Genomic DNA, 26377 nt, shown 5'->3' with positions numbered 1-26377 from the left:
TGGGTTCGAGCCCTGGTCCAGTAAGATCCCACATGCTGCAGAGCAACTAAGCCCCTGTGCCACAACTACTGAGCCTGCATTCTAGAGCCCGTGAGCCACAACTACTGAGCCCATGTGCCACAACTACTGAAGCCCACACGCCTAGAACCCACTGCAATGAGAAGCCCGCGCACCACAACGAAGGGTAGCCCCCACTCGCCACAACTAGAGAAAGCCCGTGCGCAGCAACAAAGACCCAACGCAGCCAAAAATTTAAAATAATAATAATAAAAAAAGTTGCTCTCTTAGGTTTAGGCTAAGCAAGTACTTGCCTTTCAAGATATTACCACAGAAGGTTTTGCTTACTTAATGACTTTGCTTGTGGGCCAATGTGGGGTGCCCAAGTGAGCCACATATAAGGAGAATCCAAAATGACTATCAGAATGCCATACAATGCTATTGAAAATGACGAGTTGTTTTACAATGAGATTGTACTGATTTGCATTCCCACCAGCAGTACAGAGTTCTTGTTGTTCCACTTCCATGTGAACACTTGTTATTATCAGTCTATAATTTTAGCCATCATGGTGGACGAGTAATGAAATAACACTGTGTTTTGAGTTTGCATTTCACTGATTATTAATGAGATTGAGCACCTTTTATATGCTATTGGCTATTGGATTTCCTCTTTTGTAAAGTGCCTGTTCAAATCTTTTGACCACTTTCCTATCCAGTTGTCTTCTTCTCATTGATTTGTAGGAATTCTTTATATGGTGTGAATATTACACTTTTGTTAGTTATATGTGTTGGAGGTATCTTCTTCCACTCTGTGGCTTGCCTTTTTAATCTTTTCATGGTATTTGATGAATGTAACTTATTAGTTTTAATTTAGTCAAATCTAGCAATGTTTTCTTTTATGGGAAATATTTTTCATATCTTTTTTAGGAAATCCTTCCTTGTCCCTAAAGATATTCTCCAATATTATCTTCTCAAGGGTTTATAGTTTTGTCTTTCATGTTTTGGTTTTTAATACACTGGAACTGATTTTTGTATGTGGTGTGAAGTCAGGGGTCCAATTTCTCTCATTTTTTCCCTAATAGATAACCAATTGCCCCAGCACAACTTATGGAAAAGTCTATTCATTCCTCACTAGTGACTATTTATGTATGAGAGTGTTCAGGGGTTCTCTTCAATTGGTCTATTTGAGCATCTCTAAGCCCATACCTTATTGTCTTAATTACTACAGCTTTATAATAAATCTTGGCATCAGTGGGGCAAGGCCTCCCTCCTTATGCTTCTAGAAGAGCATCTTGACTATTCCTGATTCTGTGCATTTCCTTGAAAACTTTAAAATTAGCTTGTCAATTTCAAAACGGTTGGGATTGAATTGAATCTATGAATCAATCTGGGAGGAATAGACATCTTTACAATATTTACAATATTGAGTCTTCTAGTCCCTGAATACAGTATGTCTTTCCATTTATTTAGGTCTTCTTTAATGTCTCAGTAAGTTTTATAGTTTATCCTCTAAATGTCTTGAACAACTTTATTAGGTTTGTTCCTAGGTTGTTGATTAAAAAACTTATAAATGGTATTTAAAAAATTTGTAATACTGAAAAATTCAAACATATACAAGAGTAGAGAATAGTGTAATGAACCCCAAATATCTACAACCCAGCTTCAACATTTATTAACTCATGGCTTATTTTGTTTTATTTACAACCTACCCACCCTAAGATTACTTTGAAAAAAATCCAAGTTTGTATCATTTCTTCCTTAAATATTCTTAAATTCCCTTTAAACCTATAGGTTCCCCCTCCTTCCCTCTCTCCCTTTTCTTCTTGCAAATTATTTGTTGCAGAAACTGGTTGTTTGTCCTATAGTTTCTGATCTCACCCCTGTGGTGTCTTCAGTAAGTCTCTTTGTCTTTTGCATTTCCTGCAAATAGCTAATTAGATCTAGAGGCCTAATCAAACTTAAGTTCTATTTTTTTTGCAAGAGTACTTTATAGTATTATGGTGTTGCAGGTGGTGTTATGTAGGGTATTTAAAAATTATTTTCCATTTTTTACTGTAAATAGAAATATTGATTTTTGTACACTGATTTTACATCAGCCATCTTGCTAAACTCTCATTAATTCTAATTGTTTATCTATAGATTCCTTTGAATTTCTACACAGAATCATATCACCTGTTATATTTTTTTTCCCTTCCAATAATGTTTGCTGTAGGTTTATTGTAGATACTCTCAATCAGGTTTAAGGAAGTTCCCTTCAATTCACAGTTTGTGAGAGTTTTAATCATGAATGGATGTTGAATTTTAAAATCCGCACCTATGGCTATGACCATGTGGATTTCTCTTCTTTAGTCTGTTAATATGGTGAATCAGGTTGATTGGTTTTCCAATGTTGAACCAGCTGTTCATTCCCAGTACAAACTCTACTGGGTCAAGATGTATATCCTTTTTATATATTGTTAGATTCAATTTGCTAATATTTTGCTGAGGATTTTTACATCTGTGCTCATGAGGGATATGGGTCTGTAGTTTTCTTTTGCCTTTATGGACCTTTGGTATTAGGGTAGTGCTGGCATCATGAAATGAGTTGGGACGTGTTCTCTTCTACTTTCTTAAAGAGTCTTTCCTCCATGTCTCTTTCTCTCTCTTGATCTTTGAGGGCTTTATTTATATTTATTTCTTTATTTTTGGTTAGGAGAAAGACATTTATTGGGAAATAAATACTGTGAACTCTCAGTAACAGCAACAAAGTCAATCTCCATATATTACCTAAGTGGCATAGAGAGGAGGCTGATGAAACCTTTGCTTTGGGAATTCTTCCAGTTCAAGCCAATATGTGCTGTCAGTCATAAATACAGCTTCTGTGAGGCACAGGATCTTTGGAAACATAAACAGAACTGAGGAATTTTTGACAGGTTAAAAGAGATGAAATCCTGACCTCATGAAGCTTACATTATAGTGTACAGAGTATCTTATAATAAATGTTTTTCAGCTTAAAAACTTTAAGAAAAAGAAGTTCCCAGTAAAAATTTGTGGTGTGGCCACATGTGGTGTAATGACAGAGGAATGATACTGATTTTTACTAGGCACTCAGGAAATGAATGTTATTTCTTTTAGCTCAGTATGTGCAAGGAAACTGTGTTAGAATTTAGGTCAACCTGGAAGGAAATTTCAAACACATGTTTAACATTTTATTGCTGACTTGGATGAGGATCTAGTAGGCAAGGGAAGGGATGACAGATTCAGGGACTTAAATCGTATCAGAGGATTAGACTGATGGGCCTTGTCAAGCAAGATGAGATTTAGCAAGGATAAATAAGGTAAGGTATTTGGGTCCAAAAAAATTGATTTCTCATCTACAGGATGTGAAAAATATGACTTGGTAGCAACACATCTGAACAAAGCTTCTGGGTCTGGCTGATAGTATTGTTTCAAATCTTTCTCATTAGTATTACACGTCCATCGACATTCTAGAGACCAATTCACTTTTCCAACAAGGGACTCTGCTTTTCCCCCTCAGTTGGGAATGCCTTCCTATACCTCCAGAGTCCTACTGTGGTCTCAAGGAACATACTGCCCAGTGGGCCTCTTCCTCTTCATCCTAGTTAGAATCCCTGTCTCCCTCTACAGTCACTGCAACTTTATTGAGTTCAGTTTTTCTGCAATAAACTGAACATAACATAAAGTGTAACATTTCATCAGTTTTGAAACATTAATACATCCCATGAAACCATCACTACAATCAAGATAACAAACATTTTCATCACCCCAGGAATTTTCTTATGCCCCTCTGTAATCCCCCCCTCCCTCCTCCAGATCCCCAGGAAACCACTGTCACTGTAGATTAGTTTTGCATTTTCTGGAATTTTATATAATGGAATTATACAGTATGTTCTCTTTTTTGCCTGGAAACCCAGCCTAATGATTTTGAGTTTCACCCATATTGTTGTGTGTTATCAATAGTTCATTTCTTTTTATTGCTTAAGAGCATCCTATTGTATGCATATGCCATCATTTGTTTATCCATTTACCTGATGAAAACTTTAAAAAATTTTAGCCATTCTAATAGGCATGTGGCCACTGAGTTTTTGTTAGTGCATTTTTTGTCCTTGGAAATTCATTTTGGTTCTTTTTCAAATCTGCTATGCCATTAAATTTTTTCCCCCTCTTCTCTGAAGATATTTTTTTAAGCTTTTACTGATTTTTAAAAGCTTGCTAATAAGCACAGTTGTTTAAAAACCTTTGTCTCCTAATTCCAATATATGAAGTAGGTTTGAGTTTGTTCCTGGCGTCTTTCATTTCTGTCAGGTCTCACTGGTTTCCATGTGCGCCTGCTTATTCTGACTTGCTGGTAACTGCCCTCAAGAAAGTTTACGTGGGGGGTCAGGAGGAGCTCTAGGATGAGGCCTAGGATAAAAGTGTTCTCCTTCAGAAACTTTCATTTGTTTATAACAGATATTTGGAACTGTTAGTAAAGGGGAAACCTCACATCAAGCACATAGCTGGAGTTTCCCTGGCTGTCCCGGGCTATGTGTACCTGGGTGCAAATCCATTCAAGGTGGACCAGTGGCCACAATTTTTTCAGGGGAACTTTGCTTTCCTTTTGCTCTGCTCACCGACAAGGCAGCCTTCTCTACAGTCCCCTGGTGTGGAAGGGCAGTGAGGGGATGCTTATCTGTTTGCTCTTAACCTGGGGGTATAGCCTTTTGCAGATCCTGACAATGCGGGATGAGTCTCCTAAAAGATTCTCCTACTTGTACAGGCCTTATTAGGTCTTAACCTTGGTCCTCTGGAAGAGAAGTTTTTAGTAATAGAAATGCCCTCCTGGCAAAATGGACCAATTTGGTACTCTAATTTTTACTGCTCTGATTAATGGCTTTCATATAAAAATTGGTCACTGAGTTCCCCAATACCTTTTCAGCTACTCAGTACTTTTAAGGTCATTTTCAAAAACATATTTTCTGTAGCACTTTTCATTTTTCTTTTCCAGTGGGAGGATTGATCCAAATAACCTAGTCTACCATTACAGGAAACAGGAAGCAAATCTGCTTTTCCCCCTGCCATTTCTCAGGCTTCCTCCAGAGGACTCAGAGTTCTAGGTACTGGTGAGACATGATTTATACAAATGAGCTGACTAGGGAGAAGAGGTCTGGATTCTACATAATTACTTTCAACAAATGCTCATTAATATATGGCAACATTCAAGAACACATTTTGTAAAACATAAATATCAGTGATAACATAGTAACATCACCATCAAAATGACTTAGAAATCACTTTCCTCTCACTAATGCTTAAACTGTTTTCTGAAGATGAGACTTGAAAGACAGCATCAGATGGAAGGCTGCTACTTCCTCTAACTAGGCCTATGTTTCCTTGTGTAAAATGATGGCATCTGAAGTTCTTACCAGCTCTGACATTCTAAATTTAAGAGTATAGCTGAAAGAACTGATCAAGCAAAAGAGATTAGCTGAGAAATCCCTTTAATTAGTGAAAAAAAAAGGATGAAAAGTTGTATGTGTCTATGAACTCTATGCCTTTGGTCTCTTTTCAGCTAGGTTCTTTCAGCTAGGTTCAAGTATTTTGGAAGTATTTTGGACATGAAGTTATCTTTTTCGCACTAGGTTTCTGATATATATTGCCAAAGTACTGACAAAGGTAAAACTACTGACATTTTTCAAAAAACAGCAAATTGTAACATTAGTAACAGAAATAGATTTTACCAAAATACACAGTAATCCGTGACTCCTCTCAGTTAAAAACATGTCTAAAAACTGTTTGACTTTAACCTGCGTTCAAAGCCTAAACTGTCTAACAGACACACATTTTTAAAGACCTGGCAAGGGAGACTTCCCTGGTGGTGCAGTGGTTATGAATCCGCCTGCCAATGCAGGGGACATGGGTTCGAACCCTGGTCCGGGAAGATCCCACATGACTCGGAGCAACTGGGCCCGTGCGCCACAACTACTGAGCCTGTGCTCTAGAGCCCGCGAGCCACTACTACTGAGCCCATGTGCCACAACTACTGAAGCCCGCACACCTAGAGCCCGTGCTCTGCAACAAGAGAAGCCACAGCAATGAGAAGCCCGCGCACTGCAACGAAGAGCTGCCCCCGCTCGCTGCCAACTAGAGAAAGCCTGCACGCAGCAACGAAGACCCAATGCAGCCAAAAATAAATAAATGGATAAATTTATTTTAAAAAAAAGACCTGGAAAGGTAAAGAATGAAGCTTCTGACTGTCTTACCCTTCTAATAGTGAAACATCTTCTTTAAATACCTGGAATGACCGTGAATCCTGGCATTTGAGTTTTTCGCTGGTGGTGGAGTGGAATGGGGGTGGTGAGAGCATGTGGAGGGGCAAGGAGTGGGTACATTTAAAAAAATGCAATTCTAAAAGGATGGAAACAGCATATAGGAATAGAGGGCTCTGCTAAGAGACCACGATGTGACCATGACCTGAGGCTAGTCGCTCAGCCTCTCTACAGACCTTCCTCTCCTCATGTGTGAAACAAAGACCTGACTCTCTAAGCAGGAGCTTACTTGGTGCTGACAATTTAGAATTCTTGGATGACTAATTTGAACTGTGTTTGGCTAATAGAGCAAGGAATATATTAAACAGGTTTTACCCTATAAAAGAATAAAATATAAAGTTGAAAAATGGATGGCCAGGCTTCATTTTTATTGGAAACTAAAAGAAAACAACAAAAACGTACCATTCCTGAAGTTCTGGAGAAGGAATGAGACCCGCAGTTCCATTTTTGGAGTTTTCCAGTTTACCCTGCCACCAGTTGTGATCATCCTTACTGATAATCTGGATAATGTCACCAACTCTGAATCGAATGCCAGCTTCTTTGCAGGGGATGAGGTCATCCTTGGCTGGATCATATTCAAATTGTGCTCTTACATAGATCTATAAAACAGGAGTTTGTAAGAAAAAATGCCATGGTGATGTGAAAGAAAACAGTCAGCTCTAACTTAATAACCACATACCAACACTTACTACAATACAAACAGGACATTAGATGGTGAAAGCAAATATGATGCATGGAAATACAACACAAAAAACAGCTACCACTAGAAACAATGTACTACTTTTGGTGTGTACAGGTTCAAGTCTTTGCTCTTTTTATTTGGAGGGAACACTTAAGATACTTCCTTAGTAAAAATAGACTTAATTTCTGCTTTTACTATAATAGGATAGGCTTAAAATTATAGAGAAGTATGCTTACCATTTTAAAATCTGAATATATTTAGTTGCTATTATGCATAAGTTGTCATGATCACATGGCAGCCTTTAAACCATGACCACAAGCATTCAGGACAGGTTTTAACCCTAAAGCAGTACATGATACAAAACTAGCAAGAACTCCGTGTTGGTATCTTGCTGTAAAATGCTTACATGACAACTGGCAGTGTGTCTACACACTGCTGATAAGCTTAAATGTAATTCAAACAATTTTTTAAAGCATTTAAAAATAGTTTTATTTTTTAAACAGGATTTAGACTTTGTATTTTACTCTTTTTAGAGAAGAAAAATGAGTTTGAATCCTGGCTTTGCCAGTGTAACACTTGAAATCTGCACAGAGCTTCAAGATATGCATGGTTTAAGGCTCTGAGTTTTATGATATGTGAATATAACTGGTAAATATTATAAAAGGAAACAGATTAGCATACAAGGGGTTATATGGTACCATTTTATGAATCACTGGATTTCTAAATGATTTAAAATAAGGTGCTAGATATTGAATGTTGCATCACTTATGGGTGAGTTCTATTAGGTGCTAGTTTATGCAAACCTTAACTCACAATTTGATATTTTTTAATAGCACATTTCACAAAAAGTACCATAAAAATTCTATCTCTTGAAATTAAATTTGAATATTAATGTTTAAGTCACTGTAAAACCAACCTGAAGGCTTTGGAACTATTGTGTGATTATTCTGTTTAAGTTTCTTTTCAGAAATCCAGCCTATAAAATTAACAAGTCTCTGCATTTGCACCTAAAATTCATACTCAAAGTGCCAGCAAATTGAAAGTTACTTGCTTGTGTTAGGCAGCACTTAACTTTTCATGTTTGATTAGGCTGTAAAGCCAGGAATTTTCTGTTCTTTTTTTTTTCATTGTATGTGGCTTTTAGAAATACACATGCAGATACAAATTATGAAAAAGCCTTCAAACTTCAGATAATTATTGCTTAAAAATGTTCACTGGCATGTACGTTGTAGTTATTCTTAGAATTCTAAGAATTTTGTAACCTTTAAAAATTTTTTTCCACCCCAGAGGCAGGCCCATAAGATCCCCAAAGGCTGAATTCTCAACCATCAACACAAAATGATCAGGTTGAAATTACAATAACCATCACAGCTACAAAGATGTTAGGAAAAAAATCTTTATAGAGAATTAGTCATGTGTAATGTGTTAAAATGAAATGGTACAAGCTCTCAATGCTCAAATGTTATGGTCCAAAATGCAGACATTATGGGATGAAAAGGGTTAATAAAGGATTGGCTATTAGCAGCTCAGTTTAGAGAAGTTTCTATAGAGGGTATCTATTCACCTGTCGTCCTTTTGGTTGGGTAGTTGATGGCAAGTCCTGTAGAATAAAGCCAACCCAGGAGAAAAATTTTCATTTACTTTTCAAAGAGTACAAGGTAATTTGTGTGTTCTGTTACAATATGGTTAAAAAATGAGCTAGATTTAAGTTGTAAAGAGATAATATACATTATTCCATTTCTCAGAAATGTTGAGTTATCAAAAAAAAAAAAAAAAATCAAACCCAGGCCATTTAGCAGCAAGCTGAAGAAAGCAGGTAAGTTTAAGCAGAGAGAAAATGTGTTCTTAAGAAACAACTCAGCATCTTCAACACAAAAGCCACTGCAAGTGAAATAGCCTATTTAAAAAACCCCCCAAAACTCAAAAGAGCTGTTGCCCTTTTCAACTTAGTCACTGCAACCATTTAGATTTCGAAAACTTCAATGGTTGTACGGATTTTCACCATCTTAAAGTTATTAAATGTTATAAATGAATTCCTTTGGTAGCCTGTTTTGAAGCTGCAAATAAAAGTCTTAGGAAATTTTCTTCCATAATTTCTCTTATATCATTCCATTTGAGGTGATCTCTAAATTATTTAAAAATTTATCTGATAAAAATGTTGATATATTTTTAAAGGGCAAGTTAATAGGAAAAAAGTGATACTGCTGTATTATTAGAACTCTCAATATTTTTAACAGCAATATCAGCAACTTAGAGATTTTGTTACCCCAAATATTGCACACCTGCACGTATTAAGTGCTCCCATTTGTTTAAATTAAAAACAATTCTTTTTACTTTCCAAAATGGATAGTTCTGAAAAAAAAAAGTAAAATTCCAAGTTCAAGTCAAAATATAAAGTACTTTGTGTTAAAGATGTGATAATAGCGTGGCTTAAGTGCAGTTTGAAGCCAGTTCCTTTTGCTGTTTATATCCAGGCAAGGCTTATAGTTCACAAAAGTATGTGCACGTACCACAATAACAGAGGGCACACCAATTCGTAAACTTAGATAGCGGAAACTAAAACATGTTGCTGATATCACTCAGAATAGACAACTACAAAGCCCGAGAATACCCAAATGCCTACTCTGCAAAATCCTTACATTTCTTTATCTTTCTCAAATTAAAAAAAAATGTTGAGAAATTTCAAGAAACTTCCATTTACATCCTTTGCATAACTTTGAGCAAAGTCATAAATAGTAGGTGGGTGACAGAGAAATATTTTGAGAATGACCAAAGCAGTCTTGAACTACATTTCTTCAAATTTAACTAATGAAAGGCATTTTTAATGAGAAGAAAATGTTGAAAAAGATTTTCCAGGAGTAAACTGCATTGTAGCTGTAGTAGCCTTGTATATCGGCAGAAGACAATATTTCCACTGAACACATGTAACTAGAACACTCATGGCAGGTGGCACCAACAAAATTGTCACACTTTGCTGTGTGGAGCTAGAGTTCTTACCGAAACAGAATTGTTAGTGCTGCTATGACCATTAGCTGGGGACTGTCTGGAAGTGGAGGGGGAATCTCTCTGAAATAAGACACAAGGTTCATTAACACAGAACACCAGCACAGAAACAGAGATATTCACATCAACAGTTACAACCACAGTCTGACAACCATTTCCTTTGAGGTTTTAGCTATAAAGGTGCCATACTGACTTACTTGCATGATTTCACAGAAGTATGGAAAAAAATTTTACAGTTTGAAGATTCACATATTGTAAGTGATGACCATGTCATTCATTAACCATTTCTTTCCTGTCTCTAACATTCTATAACCTTTGCTTTCTTTAAATAAGACCCTGAAGGGTGACTTGATATTAAAATCCTATCAAGTACTGTAAAATGACAAATATTACTATAAAATTATTGTGCTGAAGATCCCAACTGCCTAATTTTTATTGAAAATTAGGTTTGAAAAGTATTTAGTAATCCTTAGGTACCTTGGTATCAAAAATTACTGAATGATGCAATTTGAAGTGAAGTGAATCTCAAAGACTTCTCATGTTGTAATCACCTTAGAATCTTTCTAGGATAGATATTACTAATAAGGGTAAAAGATATACACCAGAGAAGAAACCTTTATTCATTTAGATTATTTTAGTGGATTAATTAAAACAATAATCTTGAGCCTCTAACGATTCTGGCAAAGATCCCAGCAGCCACAACCACTATACTATGTGACATGCTCAAAATCCTTTCCAGGCTCCACTCCCTTATTGTCCAAATAAACTTTAATGTTAGAAAAAGGAGGGGATGAAAATAAGTATTTAAAAATTTTTGGTTTAGTAGAGTTCTTTGAAACCTTTGAAATGTGCATGTCTGCTCAAAAGACATTTGCTTTTTCTAGAAGACTTAAAGAAAACCTCCGGAACCTGTTAGCCTTTAAATAATGGGATCCCTTAGATGAGTATTGTCAGATGTTACTGAGCAGAATGATGTCTAGGCGCCACCCCCAGAGACTCATGTCAGTAGGGCCAGGGTGTGGGGCAGGGGTCCCCTCTTTTACCAACGGCCAGGGGGATGCTGATGAAGGTGGCCAGAGAGCTTTTCTTTGGGAAGTACTGCTGTAACTGGGAAGAGTCCAACCACAGGCTTGAATTCTGCCAGAGCACAGGAGAGTCAGACAGATTGGGGGTAGGGCTAGGAGGGGAGTACATTTTTTCCTATTCTTCAGAGGTAAAGAAGGTAAGAGAGGGCTCTTCTTACTCGAGAGCATAGCATTTATATGTGTAATTCTGGTCCCACCCCAAAACTAGTTCAACCACTCTAAAACACAAGAGAAAATTTTTAATAACTAACACTATTTTCTGGTTAGTGAGCCAAAAAGACAAAAATCAATCGTATTTACTAAATTTCTTCCAAGATGAGAAATGGTATGAGGACCACCTGTGATTTTTAGACTATGAAAATGCTTTACATAAAAATGCATGTGGGGCTTCCCTGGTGGCGCAGTGGTTGGGAGTCCGCCTGCCGATGCAGGGGACACGGGTTCGTGCCCCGAGCCAGGAGGATCCCACATGCCGCCGAGCGGCTGGGCCCGTGAGCCATGGCCACTGAGCCTGCGCATCTGGAGCCTGTGCTCCGCAACGGGAGAGGCCACAACAGTGAGAGGCCCGCGTACCGCAAAAAAAAAAAAATTAAAAAATGCATGTGACAGTCTCTCTTTTCCAGTAAGGTTTGTGTACTAGGTAACAAATTTCAAAACTATAAATCCTGGAGCAGAAGTAGTTCTATATTTTGTCTTGAAATATAGTACTAATTGAAGTTCCATAAAAAGCCACCGAGAGGAGCTCAAGACCTGATATAACAGAAACCCCAATTGTCATGGCTCACTAAAAATATACTTGACAGAACTACAAATTGTTATACATATCTTCAATAGGTTTACAAAAAAACATGAAGCCTCTGATTTTTCTTGTGAAATTTACATCACTACTAGAGACTGGAAGAAACATTATAATTTCTCCATCTATTTCTCCTAAGTACAAATTCAATCTTCTAGATGAAATAAGTTGTCTGCCAGTCTTAAATATTAACTGGAAGAAATGTGTACTTCATATTGATGTACACATACTTGGAAGATGCACAAGAAAGAACAAGCTTCAGAAAAAAATATTCAAACTGAATGCGCAATGACCAAAGGATGACACCATTTAGGCCGGCTCATATTTCCAAATATAAAAAGAATAGATTTTTGAATCTCATTTACTAACCAATAGCAAACTGAATAATATAGGTTGGGAAAGCTACAATTTCTAAAGGATAAGCCTATTGTAAGAAAGGAACTTTGGGTTTGTATTACTCTAGAAAACTTGTTTACGAATCAGATAACATTCCAATTTAAACAATTTCACAGAAGGTTGCAAAAGCCTATATTCCTCTGATAACATCAGTTATCAATTTCTCATAGACTTAACATCCATCTAGAGACCTGTCACCATTATCTGAACTACTCTATCTTAACAGAAATAGACCACTTCTCAGATCCTTGGAAAGAAGAAGTATCTATGTGATTTCTTAACAAGGGAAGTGAATGTACTTCCTGGAAATATTATTGCAGTTATGATCTTTTTTTTCCCCAGAGACTCTATTTGTTCTTTATTAAGTCTTTGTCATTATTTGGAGCTTCTCTATATGTATTTTGTTTTGATTCCAGCCTGCAGAAAGTTAAAGTGCTGAGGACATCTCCATGGAAGCAGGGCTGAGTAGGTGGATGGGACCTACTCTGTTCCGTTATCTTTGTTGTAAAATTGGTGTGCAGTGATCAACAGCACAGGCAGAAACAATTTCCCAGAAAGCCAAAACATTCAGCCATCAGCAGACAGTTAGTTAAGAACCCAGAGGAGACGGGGTGTTTCGTTAGAGCTATTACCTCACAGGACGACGACTGAGTGCGGTAACTTGGCACGATCTTGAAGGTGATACTCCCCCGCATTTCCCGCTGGAGGAAAAAAAAAGGAGAGCTCTTTTAACAAACAAATGTTGCACACAAAAACGCGCAAGAAACCACTGAAAATGTGGGGGCGTATTTAATGCAAGTCAGCTGAGAGTGCACGGGCCTACAATGAAACCTAGTTATAAAAGCAGGAACTGCTCACACTAACAGTGGAGGTTATTCCTAGGAAAAGCCCTGCAAAGTCAAGGCTGACTGTCCTGGTCATACAGCAAAGGTATAACCTCTGATGGTTACCTTTTCATAGACACGAATACAACTCTAAGTGACATGCCTTTCAAGAGTGAATGTAAGTTGAACTGTACAAGAGAACAAGTAATTACATAAGAATTATATTTGATAGGCTACATTATGATGGTGTACTCCATAAAAATCTGCTCTTTAGGGCTTCCCTGGTGGCGCAGTGGTTGAGAGTCCGCCTGCCGATGCAGGGGACACGGGTTCGTGCCCCGGTCCGGGGGGAATCCCACATGCCGCGGAGCAGCTGGGCCCGTGAGCCATGGCAGCTGGGCCTGTGTGTCTGGAGCCTGTGCTCCTCAACGGGAGAGGCCACAACAGTGAGAGGCCCACGTACAGCAAAAAAAAAAAAAAAAAATCTGCTCTTTATTTCATAATGTTGGCAGTAGTTTTGACTGTAGTGAGTCTGTGGTGCTTATTTCACCTTTAATAGATATAAGTAACATGGCAGGCTGCTACATTGTGGTGGGAAGAAGGTCCAGGACAAGAGGTCCAAAACATCTCCCTCTGCTCGCCAGGGCCTGTCACTCTGCACTCCCTACCCCGCCCCAATCCAAAGCCTAATTTGAACACAGATTTTGAATATGCATGGTAAAAAATGGCCTGGTCTACTATGACTTTCCTTTCCCCTGTGCTGTAGAGAAATCCAATACAGCTGGCTATGACTCAGCTACACAGGAAAGAGGCTTCTGACACTGCTGATGTCAGCAGAGTTGAGGTCAGTGAGAAACTAGTTCACAAGCATGCACAACTGCAAAGGTTTTCTTTAAACATCTGTTCAATAAGAAATAGGAGACAAAGGATTGAAAGGAGAATGTTCAAGCCCACACTGCTAAAGATGGGCAGAATGTTTCTAAGCTCTGCTGCATGTGAACATTTTCCTAGCTCTCAGTTTTTATGAATGTTGTATACGTTCAAGTCCACACAAATGATGGTACCAGAGATACTCTGATTATAAAAGAATATCCTTTATTTGTGCATTAATAAATAAGTTAATGAACTGAAAGTCAATCTTAGAAAAAGAGACTTTCATTTACTTACAAGCATTTTTTGCAGCTGTTCCACTGTTTGGTTAGCCACACTGATGCCATTGATCTCTCGAATTTCATCTCCGACATGAAGTGTACCTAAGAAATTACACAAAATTATAAACATGAAATGGTATGTACTTTTATAATAATAAAATCCAAAGGCAGCAACGTAAGTAATTTTAAAAAATTAAGCTAAATACTGAAGGCCAGTATTTCAGAACCAGGTACAAGTTAGGCTCACATGGTAAACTCACCAAAACAGATACACATAACTTATGGAAGACACAGTTTTGAAAGATGGCTGTAGAAATCTGCTTATTTTTCTGAGAGAGGCAGTGTGTATATAGTGGTTTAAAACTACAACTTCTAGATGCAGCCTGTCTGGGTTCATACCTCTGCTTCATCACTTATACTAGCTTTAAGATCTTGGGTAACTTACTGAAACTTTCCATGTCTTGGTTTTCACATTTGTAAAATGGAGATGAAAACAGTATCTAGCTCATAGGACTGTTATGAGGATTAAAAGAGTTTAATACATGTAGAGGGCTTAGAACTGTTCTTGGCACATAGTCAGTACCATTTAAGTATTTGCTGTTATTATCATTATTATCTACCAAATATGATACAAAGGCTGTTGATTTTCAGAGAATTGTGATATAATATCTGTGTAACAACAAGTTTATATTAGACATACTGCAAACTTTTAATAATAACGTGGTAGGCATTTCAGGGTCCTGTAATACTTCAACTAGAAAAAGTGACCGAGAACCAATGCTTAAATAGTGTTATGTAAAATTTTGCTTTCTTATTAATGAATTGTGCACGTTTACTTATTGACCTGACTCCATCATGAAAAGCTCATTGTATCTTTAAGAGGTACGCACTAAAATGCATATAAAGAAAATAAGGCACCTGGTATTTGCTTCAAAGTAATCCAGGGGGGTGGGCAGTAGGGCAAATACAGATGGAACCGGTGTGGCCATGAATTAACAATAATTCTACCTGGCTTATGGGTATGTGGGCGATCACTTCACTATTCTTTCCACTTTTCTCTACTTCAACTGACTGCACTGTTTTCTCTACTCATGTTTGAAAGTTAACATAATAAAACATAAAAATTTGGGGACTTTTGTTTCAAATATGGTTGATTAGGCACTCACAGACTTTCTTACAACTACATATCCCGTCTAGGGCACACCTCTTGAAGTGTTACTGGTCTCACAAAAGGAATGCAAATTCCCAAGAACACTTCCCACTTCCATCCACACAAAAGGACCCTGTGAGCTGCATCCAGAGTGGTGGCAAAGTAAGGACGGAATGAAATAGTGGGAGGGGTAAATGCCATTGCTGCAATGCCTGACGGCCGGATTCTGAGCCTTGGGCCAATAGCAAGTTAGAGAAGCTGAGCCTAGGATTCTGTAGGGAGCCAAGACCCAGATCAGTGGTACTCCATGGCAGCTGGTAGAACAAGGAACAAACCCTTCCTGGAGGAAAGCGTTTCCAGTTTAGGCCCCCAAGACTTCCATTGATTTGAACAAGCAATAGGCTTACAATCAAAGATCACCAAACATACATACAATAAGGCAAACTACTATGCGAGTCATCAGAAAGAGAAAAAACAGATTTAGATCCTCGAGGAGGATAGATATTGGAATGGTCAGATATAGGATACAAGAATACCTTGTTTTCTTGTGCCTTGCTTTACTGTGCCTCAAAGATTCTGCATTTTTTATAAATTGAAGGTTTGTGGCAACCCTGTGTTGAGCAAGTCTATCTGCGCCATTTTTCCAACAGCGTTTGCTCACTTCATGTCTCTGCATCATGTTTTGGTAATTCTCGCAATACTTCAAACTTTTCCATCATTATTATATTTGTTATGGTGATCTGTGATGAGTGATCTTTGCTGTTACTATTGTAATTGTTTTGGGGGTGTCATGAACTGTGCTCATATAAGATGGCAAACTTACCTGATTGTTGAAATGACAACAAAGGATTTAGAATATTACATAAACTTAGTTGATAAAGCAGTGGCAGGGTTTGAGAGAACTGACTACAATTTTGAAACAAGTTTTACCATGGGTAAAATGCTATCAAACAGCACTGCATGCTACAGAGAAATCATTTGTGAAAGGAAGAGTCAATCAATGAGGCAAACTTCATTGTTGTCTTCTTTTAAGAAATTGCCAGAGCCACCTCAAGCTTCAGCAACCACCACCCTGATCGGTCAGCAGCCATCAACATCTAGACAGTACCCTCCACCAGGAGCAAAGATTACGTTTTGCTGAAGGCTTAGATGATGGTTAGCACTTTTTAGCAATAAAGTAATTTTTAATTAAAGTATGTATATTTTTTAGACATAATGCTATTGCACGCTTAACAGATGAAAGCATAGTGCAAACATAACTTTTATATGCACTGGGAAACAAAAAAATTCAGGTGACTCACTTTATTGTGGTGGTCTGAAACCAAACCTGTAATATCTCCAAGGTATGCCTGTGTAAAATAGCTATATGTTAAATATTAGGGGAAAGAAAGGAACCTATTTACAAGGATGAACATGCAACAAGAGATTATCAGGTGTGAACAGACAGATCTGAAAATAAAAAGAAGAACAAGTAACTAGTACCTCTAGAAAGGAAAAATATAATTGGTAGCATAAACCAATGAACGGATGAGCTGAACAGGAGTTCAGATATGGCTTAAGAGAGTTTCAGTGAACTGGAAGACATAACCAAATAAATTGTCTAGAATGCAGTTCAGAGAAGTAAGGAGATAAAATAGGAAACAAGAAATAAAGAAAATATGAAAAAGATATTAAGAGATATGGAGGGAATGTCTAACATACATCTACCTAGAGTTCAGAAGGAGAGAATAGAGAGAATGGAGAAGAGGCAACATTTGAAGAAACATGGTTGCAAGTTTTCTTGAACTGATGAAAACATGATTACACAGCTCCAGAAAGAATAATGTATCCCAACTAGGATAAATAAAAAGAAATCCATGCTGGGAGGTAGTAAAACTACAGAACATCAAAGACAAAGACCTTAAAAAGTCCAGGGAGGAAGCAGAGATCACCTACAAAGCAAGGGCAATTATAGTGACACCAGACTTCTCAATATCAAACAACAGATGCCAAAAGAAAAGAGAATGGTAACCATTAATTTAAAACTGTGCTCTCAGCAAAAGTAATCAAGATTGAAGCTGACATAAAAGGGGAAATTGACAGTAACACAATAATAGTAGGGGACTTTAACACCCCACTTTCACCAGTGGACAGATCATCCAAAATGAAAATAAATAAGGAAACACAAGCTTTAAATGCAACATTAAACAAGATGGGCTTAATTGATATTTATAGGACATTCCATCCAAAAACAAAAGAATACACTTTCTTCTCAAGTGCTCATGGAACATTCTCCAGTATAGATCATATCTTGGGTCACAAATCAAGCCTTGGTAAATTTAAGAAAACTGAAATGGTGTCAAGTATCTTTTCCGACCACAACGCTATGAGACTAGATATCAATTACAGGAAAAAAACTGTAAAAAATACAAACACATGGAGGCTAAACAATATGCTACTAAATAACCAAGAGATCACTGAAGAAATCAAAGAGGAAGTCAAAAAATACCTAGAAACAAATGACAATGAAAACATGACGACCCAAAACCTACAGGATACAGCAAAAGCAGTTCTAAGAGGGAAGTTTATAGCAATACAATCCTACCTCAAGAAACAAGAAACATCTGAAATAAACAACCTAACTTTACACCTAAAGCAATTAGAAAACGAAGAACCAAAACCCCCCCAAAGATAGAAGAAGGAAAGAAATCATAAAGATCAGATCAGAAACAAAAGAAAAAGAAATGAAGGAAACAACAGCAAAGATCAATAAAACTAAAAGCTGGTTCTTTGAGAAGATAAACAAGATTGATAAACCACTAGACAGACTCATCAAGAAAAAAAGGGAGAAGACTCAAATCAACAGTATTAGAAATTAAAAAAGGAGAAGTAACAACTGACGCTCCAAAAAGACAAAGAATCATGAGGGATTACTACAAGGAACTATATGCCAATAAAACGGACAACCTGGAAGAAATGGACAAATTCTTAGAAAAGCACAACTTTCCGAGACTGAACCAGGAAGAAATAGAAAATATAAACAGACGAATCACAAGCAGTGAAATTGAGACTGTGATTAAAAATCTTCCAACAAACAAAAGCCCAGGACCAGATGGCTTCACGGGTGAATTCTATCAAACATTCGGAGAAGAGCTAACATCTATCCTTCTCAAACTCTTCCAAAATATAGCAGAGGGAGGAACACTCCCAAACTCATTCTACGAGGCCACCATCACCCTGATATCAAAACCAGACAAAGATGTCACAAAAAAAGAAAACTACAGACCAATATCACGGATGAACAGAGATGCAAAAATCCTCAACAAAATACTAGCAAACAGAATCCAACAGCACATTAAAAGGATCATACACCATGATCAAGTGGGGTTTATCCCAGGAATGCAGGGATTCTTCAATATATGCAAATCAATCAATGTGATATACCATATTAACAAATTGAAGGAGAAAAACCATATGATAAGCTCAATAGATTCAGAAAAAGCTTCTGACAAAATTCAACACCCATTTATGATAAAAACTCTCCAAAAAGTAGGCATAGAGGGAACTTACTTCAACATAATAAAGGTCATATATGACAAACCCACAGTCAACATCATTCTCAATGGTGAAAAACTGAAACCATTTCCTCTAAAATTAGGAACAAGATAAGGATGCCCACTCTCTCCACTATTATTCAACATAGTTTCGGACGTTTTAGCCACAGCAATCAGAGAAGAAAAAGAAATAAAAGGAATCCAAATAGGAAAAGAAGTAAAGCTGTCACTGTTTGCAGATGACGTGATACTATACATAGAGAATCCTAAAGATGCTACCAGAAAACTACTAGAACTAATCAATGAATTTGGTAAAGTTGCAGGATACAAAATTGATGCACAGAAATCTCTTGCATTCCTATACACTAATGATGAAAAATCTGAAAGAGAAATTAAGGAAACACTCCCATTAACCACGGCAACAAAAAGAATAAAATATACCTAGGAATAAACCTACCTAGGGAGACAAAAGACCTGTATGCAGAAAACTATAATACACTGATGAAAGAAATTAAAGATGATACAAACAGATGGAGAGATATACCATGTTCCTGGATTGGAAGAATCAACATTGTGAAGATGACTATACTACCGAAAGCAATCTACAGATTCAATGCATCCCTATCAAACTACCAATAGCATTTTTCACATAACTAGAACAAAAAATTTCACAATTTGTATGGAAACACAAAAGACCCCAGACAGCCAAAGCAATCTTGATAAAGAAAAATGGAGCTGGAGGAATCAGTCTCCCTGACTTCAGACTATACTACAAAGCTACAGTAATCAAGACAGTATGGTACTGGCATTAAAACAGAAATACAGATCAATGGAACAGGATAGAAAGCCCAGAGATAAACCCACACACATATGGTCACCTTATCTTTGATAAAGGAGGCAAGAATATACAATGGAGAAACGACAGCCTCTTCAATAAGTGATGCTGGGAAAACCGGACAGCTACATGAAAAAGAATGAAATTAGAACACTTCCTAACATCATACACAAAAATAAACTCAAAATGGATTAAAGACCTAAATGTAAAGCCAGAGATTATAAAACTCTTAAAGGAAAACATAGGAAGAACACTCAATGACGTAAAACACAGCAATATCCTTTTTGACCCATATCATAGAGAAATGGAAATAAAAACAAAAATAAACAAATGGGACCTAATGAAACTTCAAAGCTTTTGCACAGCAAAGGAAACCATAAACAAGACCAAAAGACAACCCTCAGAATGGGAGAAAATATTTGCAAATGAAGCAACTGACAAAGGATTAATCTCCAAAATTTACAGGCAGCACATGCAGCTCAATATCAAAAAAACAAACAACCCAATCCCAAATGGGCAGAAGACCTAAACAGACATTTCTCCAAAGAAGATATACAGATTGCCAACAAACACATGAAAGGTTGCTCAACATCACTAATCATGAGAGAAATGCAAATCAAAACTACAATGAGATATCATCTCACACCAGTCAGAATGGCCATCATCAAAATATCTACAAACAATAAATGCTGGAGAGGGTGTGGTGAAAAGGGAACCCTGTTGCACTGTTGGTGGGAATATAAATTGATACAGCCACTATGGAGAACAGCATGGTGGTTCCTTAGAAAACTACAAATAGAACTACCATATGACCCAGCAATCTCACTACTGAGCATACACCCCGAGAAAACCATAATTCAAAGAGTCATGTACCACAATGCTCATTGCAGCTGTATTTACAATAGCCAGGACATGGAAGCAACCTAAGTGTCCACTGACGGATGAATGGATATAGAAGGTGTGGCACATATATAAAATGGAATATTACTCAGCCATAAAAAGAAACGAAATTGAGTTATTTGTAATGAAGTAGGTGGACATAGAGTCTGTCATACCAAGTGAAGTAAGTCAGAAAGAGAAAAACGAATACCGTAGGCTAACACACATATATGGAATCTAAGAAAAAAAAAAAGGTTCTGAAGAACCTAGGGGCAGGACAGGAATAAAGACGCAGACGTAGAGAATGGACTTGAGGACACGGGGAGGAGGAAGGGTAAGCTGGTATGAAGTGAGAGAGTAGCATTGACATATATACAGTACCAAATGTGAAATAGCTAGTGGGAAGCAGCTGCGTCACACTGCACGGGGAGATCAGCTTGTTGCTTTATGACCAACTAGAGGGGTGGGATAGGGAACGTGGAAGGGAGATGCAAGAGGGAGGGGATATTGGGATATATGTATACATATAGCTGATTCACTTTGTTATACAGCACAAACTAACACAACATTGTAAAGCAATTATACTCCTAGAAAGATGTTCAAAAAAAAAGATTGAGGCTAAAATGAAATATTTACAGACAAACACCACCTGAGGTAGTTTACCAACAAGAGACTATCACTAAAGGAACTTTAAAGGATGTAGTTTAGGAAGAAAGAAAAACGCTCCCCAAAGGATGGTCTGCAATGCAAAAAGGAATGATGAGCAAATAAAATTGTAAACATTTATGTAAATCGAAACAAAAATGGTCATGTATTTTAAGAATAATTTCAAATTTGTGGATTTAAAACAGGACAGAATGAAAGTGCTGGGCAAGAATAATATGCAAGTCAAGACTGGGATCTAACTTGATGTTCCAATGTCTTTGTATTCTTTGGGAGTGGGATTAACATACTGTTTCACTTTAGTATATGTCAAGTTAAATATGCATGACAAAATTTCAAGGTAACCACCTAAAAATTAGAAATAGAGTGCTGAAATTCTAATTTACCTGGGGGTGGGGGGATGGAACAAAAATGAAGGAAAAATATCAATTAAAATATGGAATAAATATTTAAAAAAGCAAGATGATAGAAATCATCAAAATAAATATTAATGGACTAACCTTGCCCATTAAAAGATAGCAATCATCAGAGTGCATTACAAAATGAAAAACCCAAATTTGGAAATGTTTGTAAGACACACTCTACAGCATACAGGCACAGAATGGTTAGAAATGACGGAAGAAGACATGCTAGGAAATACTAAAGTTGGAATAACTATATTAATATAAAATAGGTTTTAAGTAGAAAGTATATTAAGGATAGACATGGTTACCAGGCACTTCTATGCTCCTAATAAAACAGCTTTGAATATATAAAACCCAAAGTGAGAGATCTATAAGTAGAAATAGAAAAACTCTACCATGATAATTGGAATATTTCGACAATTACTGATAGGTCAAACAGACAAGAAATTAGTCAATATATAGAATATTTGAACAAAAAAAATAACCTCAAGCAATCATATAGAGAATTCTGCATGCAACAATTAAAGAATAAACAGTCTTCTTACGTACACATGGACCATTTACAAAAATGATTAAAGTGCTATGCCATAAAGCAAGTCTCAACAAACCTCAAAGAAATGGTGTCATACAGACCACATTCTCTGAGCCCAATGCAATTAAGTTAGAAGTAAAACATAAAAAGATATACAGGAAATCCTCTTAAATGTGGTACATAAAAACATTTCTAAATAACTTGTGGGTCAATGAAAAATATAACACTAGAAATCCAAAAATACTTAGAATTGAATCACAATAAAAATGCTTCATATCATAACTGGTGGGATACTGATAAAACAGTACTTAGAGAGGTAGAGTTTAACCTTAAAAGCATATATTGGAGATGAAGAAAGACTGGAATAAATGAACTAAGTGTTGAATTTTAAAAGTTAGATAAAACCAATAGAAAGTAGAAGGAAGGAGAAAATAAAAATTAGGTCATAAAACAATAAAATAGAAAATAAATATACAATGGAGAGAATTAACAGAACCCAAAGTGGGTTTTTGAACAAACCTCTGGTAAGTTGATCAAGAGAAAAAAGACAAGGCACAAATAAATATTAGGAATAAAGGGTACATAATTACAGAGACAGCAGAAAATAAAAAGGTAAGTGGACACTAAGAAGAAGCTTACTAGAATAATTTTAAAAACTTAAGATTTTTTCAGAAAAATGTAATTTACCAGAACTCACTCAAGATATAGAAAGGCTGAATAGCCTTACGAATGTTAAAGAAATTGAAACAGTGGTAAAAAAAAAAAAAATCTTCCTTGAAAGAAACCAAACACAAAACACCAGCCCCTGACAGTTTTATAGGCAAGTTCTACTAAACTTACAGGCTACAAATCATTCCAGTATTATACAATATTCAGAGAACTCATGAAGAGAGGTTCTCCAAGTCATTTTATGAGGCCAATGTAACTTTGAAACTAACATCAGACAGAGAGACACAGGAAGGAAAATTAACTACAGGCCAGTCTCATTCCTAATTGCAACCACAAAAATCTTAAACAAAATAATAGCACATAGAATCAAGCAGTACATACCAAAAGATAATACACAATGACTAAGTTGGGTTTATCTGAAAAATGCCAGAAGGGGGGTGGTTATCATTAGGATGTCTTTAAAAGTCATTCACCACATTAATAGGTAAAAAGAAAATAAATCATCTCAGCAGATGCAGAAGAAGCATTTGATAAAATTCAAAACCCAATCATAATTAAAATGTCCAGCAACTAAATATAAGAAAACTTCTTCAGCCCTAATAAAAGGTATCTACTAAAAATCTATAGTAAATATTCTTCTTCATGGGGAAACATTGGAAAGCTACCTTTTAAAAACAAGAATAGGACAAGGATGTTCACTATACCACTTCTATTAAAGACAGCAAGTTTTTGCCAGTACGGTAATATAAGAAAAAGAGATTAAAGAAATAATGGTGTTGTGACTTTACTGAATTTATAGCAAGTTATTAAAAATAATAAACAAAAATTCATACAGGAATTTAAAACCAAACGTTCTCCTGTGTGAGTGCTATCCACTCATGAAACCTACAGATTCCTCTGAAGGCAGCAGTAATGCCAGACAGAGCAGTCATCTCTAAAGAGGACAAGAAGGCACTAAAAGGCTTATGGTGTTACCTCTTGCTCTCCAGGGTTAAGGAAAGAGGTGTTAAGTACAAAAATAACACGATCTCAAAGAAAGGAAGTCTAATTTTTGGACGGGAGAATCATTTTTGGATCAGGCTCTAAATACTAATGCATATAACTCAGTCCTTTCAAAGAGGAGCCTAAACCTACATGTCTAAATCCCATCCACCTGAGGGTTAACAATAGTTCCACTTTCTCAAAAAAATCATTCTTTGCCTACTTTGGTCCCTTCTCAGAATGACTGCACTTATTGTAGCAGGTATTAAGAAGTTAATCACAGATTTGATATCTCTTATTTTACCATTTAAATTTTATATTGTTATTTATCAAATTCTAATTTCCTAATTTATAAATAGTATATCTCATTCCTGAATGAATGAGAGAGCAATTCTTCAACTGTCATTTAACTTTGCAAATATCTATCTATCTATCTTGTATCCCAGTACAGATGTCTTCCACATATCCTGAGGCCTGATATGATAATACTTTATCTCCAATGGCCTCTAATAAGTCAGGATCTAAAGAGTGACTCAGAGACGCTCCTGCAACAAAACTATAATATACCCTCCCTTGAGTATCTACAGATTGGAGCATGTGGAGATGAATAAAAGTGAATGGAGGCCAACAGTGATTAAAACCAAAGACAGATAACTTAAATAAATCATTTATATAAAACATAAATGAAACTGATCATTTATATGGATCATAAAACACTAGGCTACAGGAAAAAAATTAAGGAAGGAAAGAAAGAATTATATATGGAACTTACCTTGCCTATGAATCATGCCCCCATGCATGATTCTTGCAACAATACAGTGATTTAGCTCATTCATTTTTAAAGTGATTCCCTGTAAAAAGTTAAGGAAAAACAGAATTACTATAAGAGGGCACTTTTTATATTTGTGATTTTGCTGTAGATAACCTTAATTACAAAAGTTAGGAAAACATTAAAGAAAATACGGAAAATGAAGGAGAAAACTCTATTATGCCACGACAGAAATATTAATTTTGATATTCTGATTAGTGTAATAATAGTACACATACATTTTGTATAATGCTTTTTAATCCTATAATTATTTTCCATGTTGCTAATAATTTAAAACTTTTTTATCGATGTATAATTGACATATGCTTATGTAAAGTGTACAATTTGACAAGTTTGATATATGTATACATGTGTGAAACCATCACCACAATCAGGATAATGAATATATCCATCACTCCCAAAAGTTTTCTCATGCCCACTGGTAATCTACTTACACCCCTCCATGCCCTGCTCCCCCACCTCAACATCCCTAAGCAACCATTGATATGTTTTCACTGGCTATAGATTAGTTTTCACTTTCTATAAATGAACTCAAACAGTATGAACTCTTTTATGTTGCTTTTTTTACACTCACAACGTGAAATTCAACTACATCATTGCATGTATCAATAGTTCATTCTTTGTTCTTGCTGAATATTCCACTGTATGGATATACCATTTTGTTTATCCATTCATCCACTGAATTGCTTCTAGCTTTTGTCTCTTATAAATAAAGCTGTATTAATGGATTAGTCTCCACTTGGCCATGATGTATTTTTCCTTTTCTAAGATATGCATTTGTTTAGAATTTTTGCATCTATACTCACAAGGGTTACTGGTCTGCAGTTTTCTTTTCTTGCAAAATATCTGTTTTGGGTATCAGGGTAATGCTAGCTGCCTCTTCCTCCTTCTCCTTCTCATCAAAAATAGTAAGTTGGGAAGAATTCCTTCCTTTTCAATGTTTTGGGAAGAGTTTGTATACAAATTAGTACTGTTTATTACATGTTTGGTAGAATTTACCACTAAAGCCATCTTGGCCTGGAGTTTTCTTTGAGGGATTTTTTTTTAACATAAATTCAATTTTTAAATAGTATAGGGCAATTCAGTTTATTCCTTTTTAAGTGAGCTTCGGTAGTTTCTGTCTCCCAGTGAATTTGTCTATTTCATTTAGGTTGTTGAATTTATTGACATAAAGTTGTTTACCATATTTCCTTATTATTCTTTTTATATCTGTAGAATCTGTAGTAATGTCACTTCTCTTATGAATGATACAGGTAATTAGTGTCTTATTTTTCCTTGACTGATCTGATCTTGTCAAAGGAAAAGTTTTATTGATTTTTCTATTGTTTTTATTTTCTATTTCATTGATTTCCACTTTGATCTTTATTATTTCTTTCCTTTTACCCACTTTGGGTTTAATTTGCTCTTTTTGTTCTACTTTCTTAAGGTAGAAGCTGAGGTCATTGTTTTATTTCTTCTTTTTAACATTGGTGTTTAGTGCTACACATTTCTCCCTAAGTACTGCTTTAGCAGTATCCCACAAGTTCTGGTATGTTGTGGTTTCATTTTCATTCACTTCAAAATACTTAAAAATTTCCCTTTTGATTTCTTCCTTCATCCATGGGTTATTTAGAATTGGATAATTTAGTTTTCAAGTGCTTGGGGATTTTCCCAGACATCT

General features: G+C 36.3%; 1 protein-coding gene across 15 annotated transcripts in view; it reads right to left on the bottom strand.

Annotated features, from left to right (window-relative positions):
- CASK (calcium/calmodulin dependent serine protein kinase) overlaps positions 1 to 26377 on the bottom strand; it is a 389881-nt gene that overhangs the window by 26553 nt on the left and 336951 nt on the right. For 7 of the 15 annotated variants that reach the window (XM_073799304.1, XM_073799310.1, XM_019943586.3 and 4 more), the window contains 6 exons: positions 24661 to 24739; positions 14259 to 14344; positions 12900 to 12968; positions 9985 to 10053; positions 8552 to 8587; positions 6708 to 6904 (listed from right to left, as the gene is read on the bottom strand). In XM_073799304.1, the coding sequence (XP_073655405.1) occupies positions 6708 to 6904; positions 8552 to 8587; positions 9985 to 10053; positions 12900 to 12968; positions 14259 to 14344; positions 24661 to 24739 (536 nt within the window). The remainder of the gene's footprint in view (positions 1 to 6707; positions 6905 to 8551; positions 8588 to 9984; positions 10054 to 12899; positions 12969 to 14258; positions 14345 to 24660; positions 24740 to 26377) is intronic. The other 8 variants (XM_073799308.1, XM_019943589.3, XM_019943596.3 and 5 more) reach the window with 3 other exon arrangements.

This window comes from Tursiops truncatus, chromosome X, assembly GCF_011762595.2.
Source record: "Tursiops truncatus isolate mTurTru1 chromosome X, mTurTru1.mat.Y, whole genome shotgun sequence".
NCBI classification, from domain to species: domain Eukaryota; kingdom Metazoa; phylum Chordata; class Mammalia; order Artiodactyla; family Delphinidae; genus Tursiops; species Tursiops truncatus.
The sequence above is the reverse complement of the archived record's forward strand: the minus strand, read 5'-3'. Positions and strand labels throughout refer to the sequence as shown.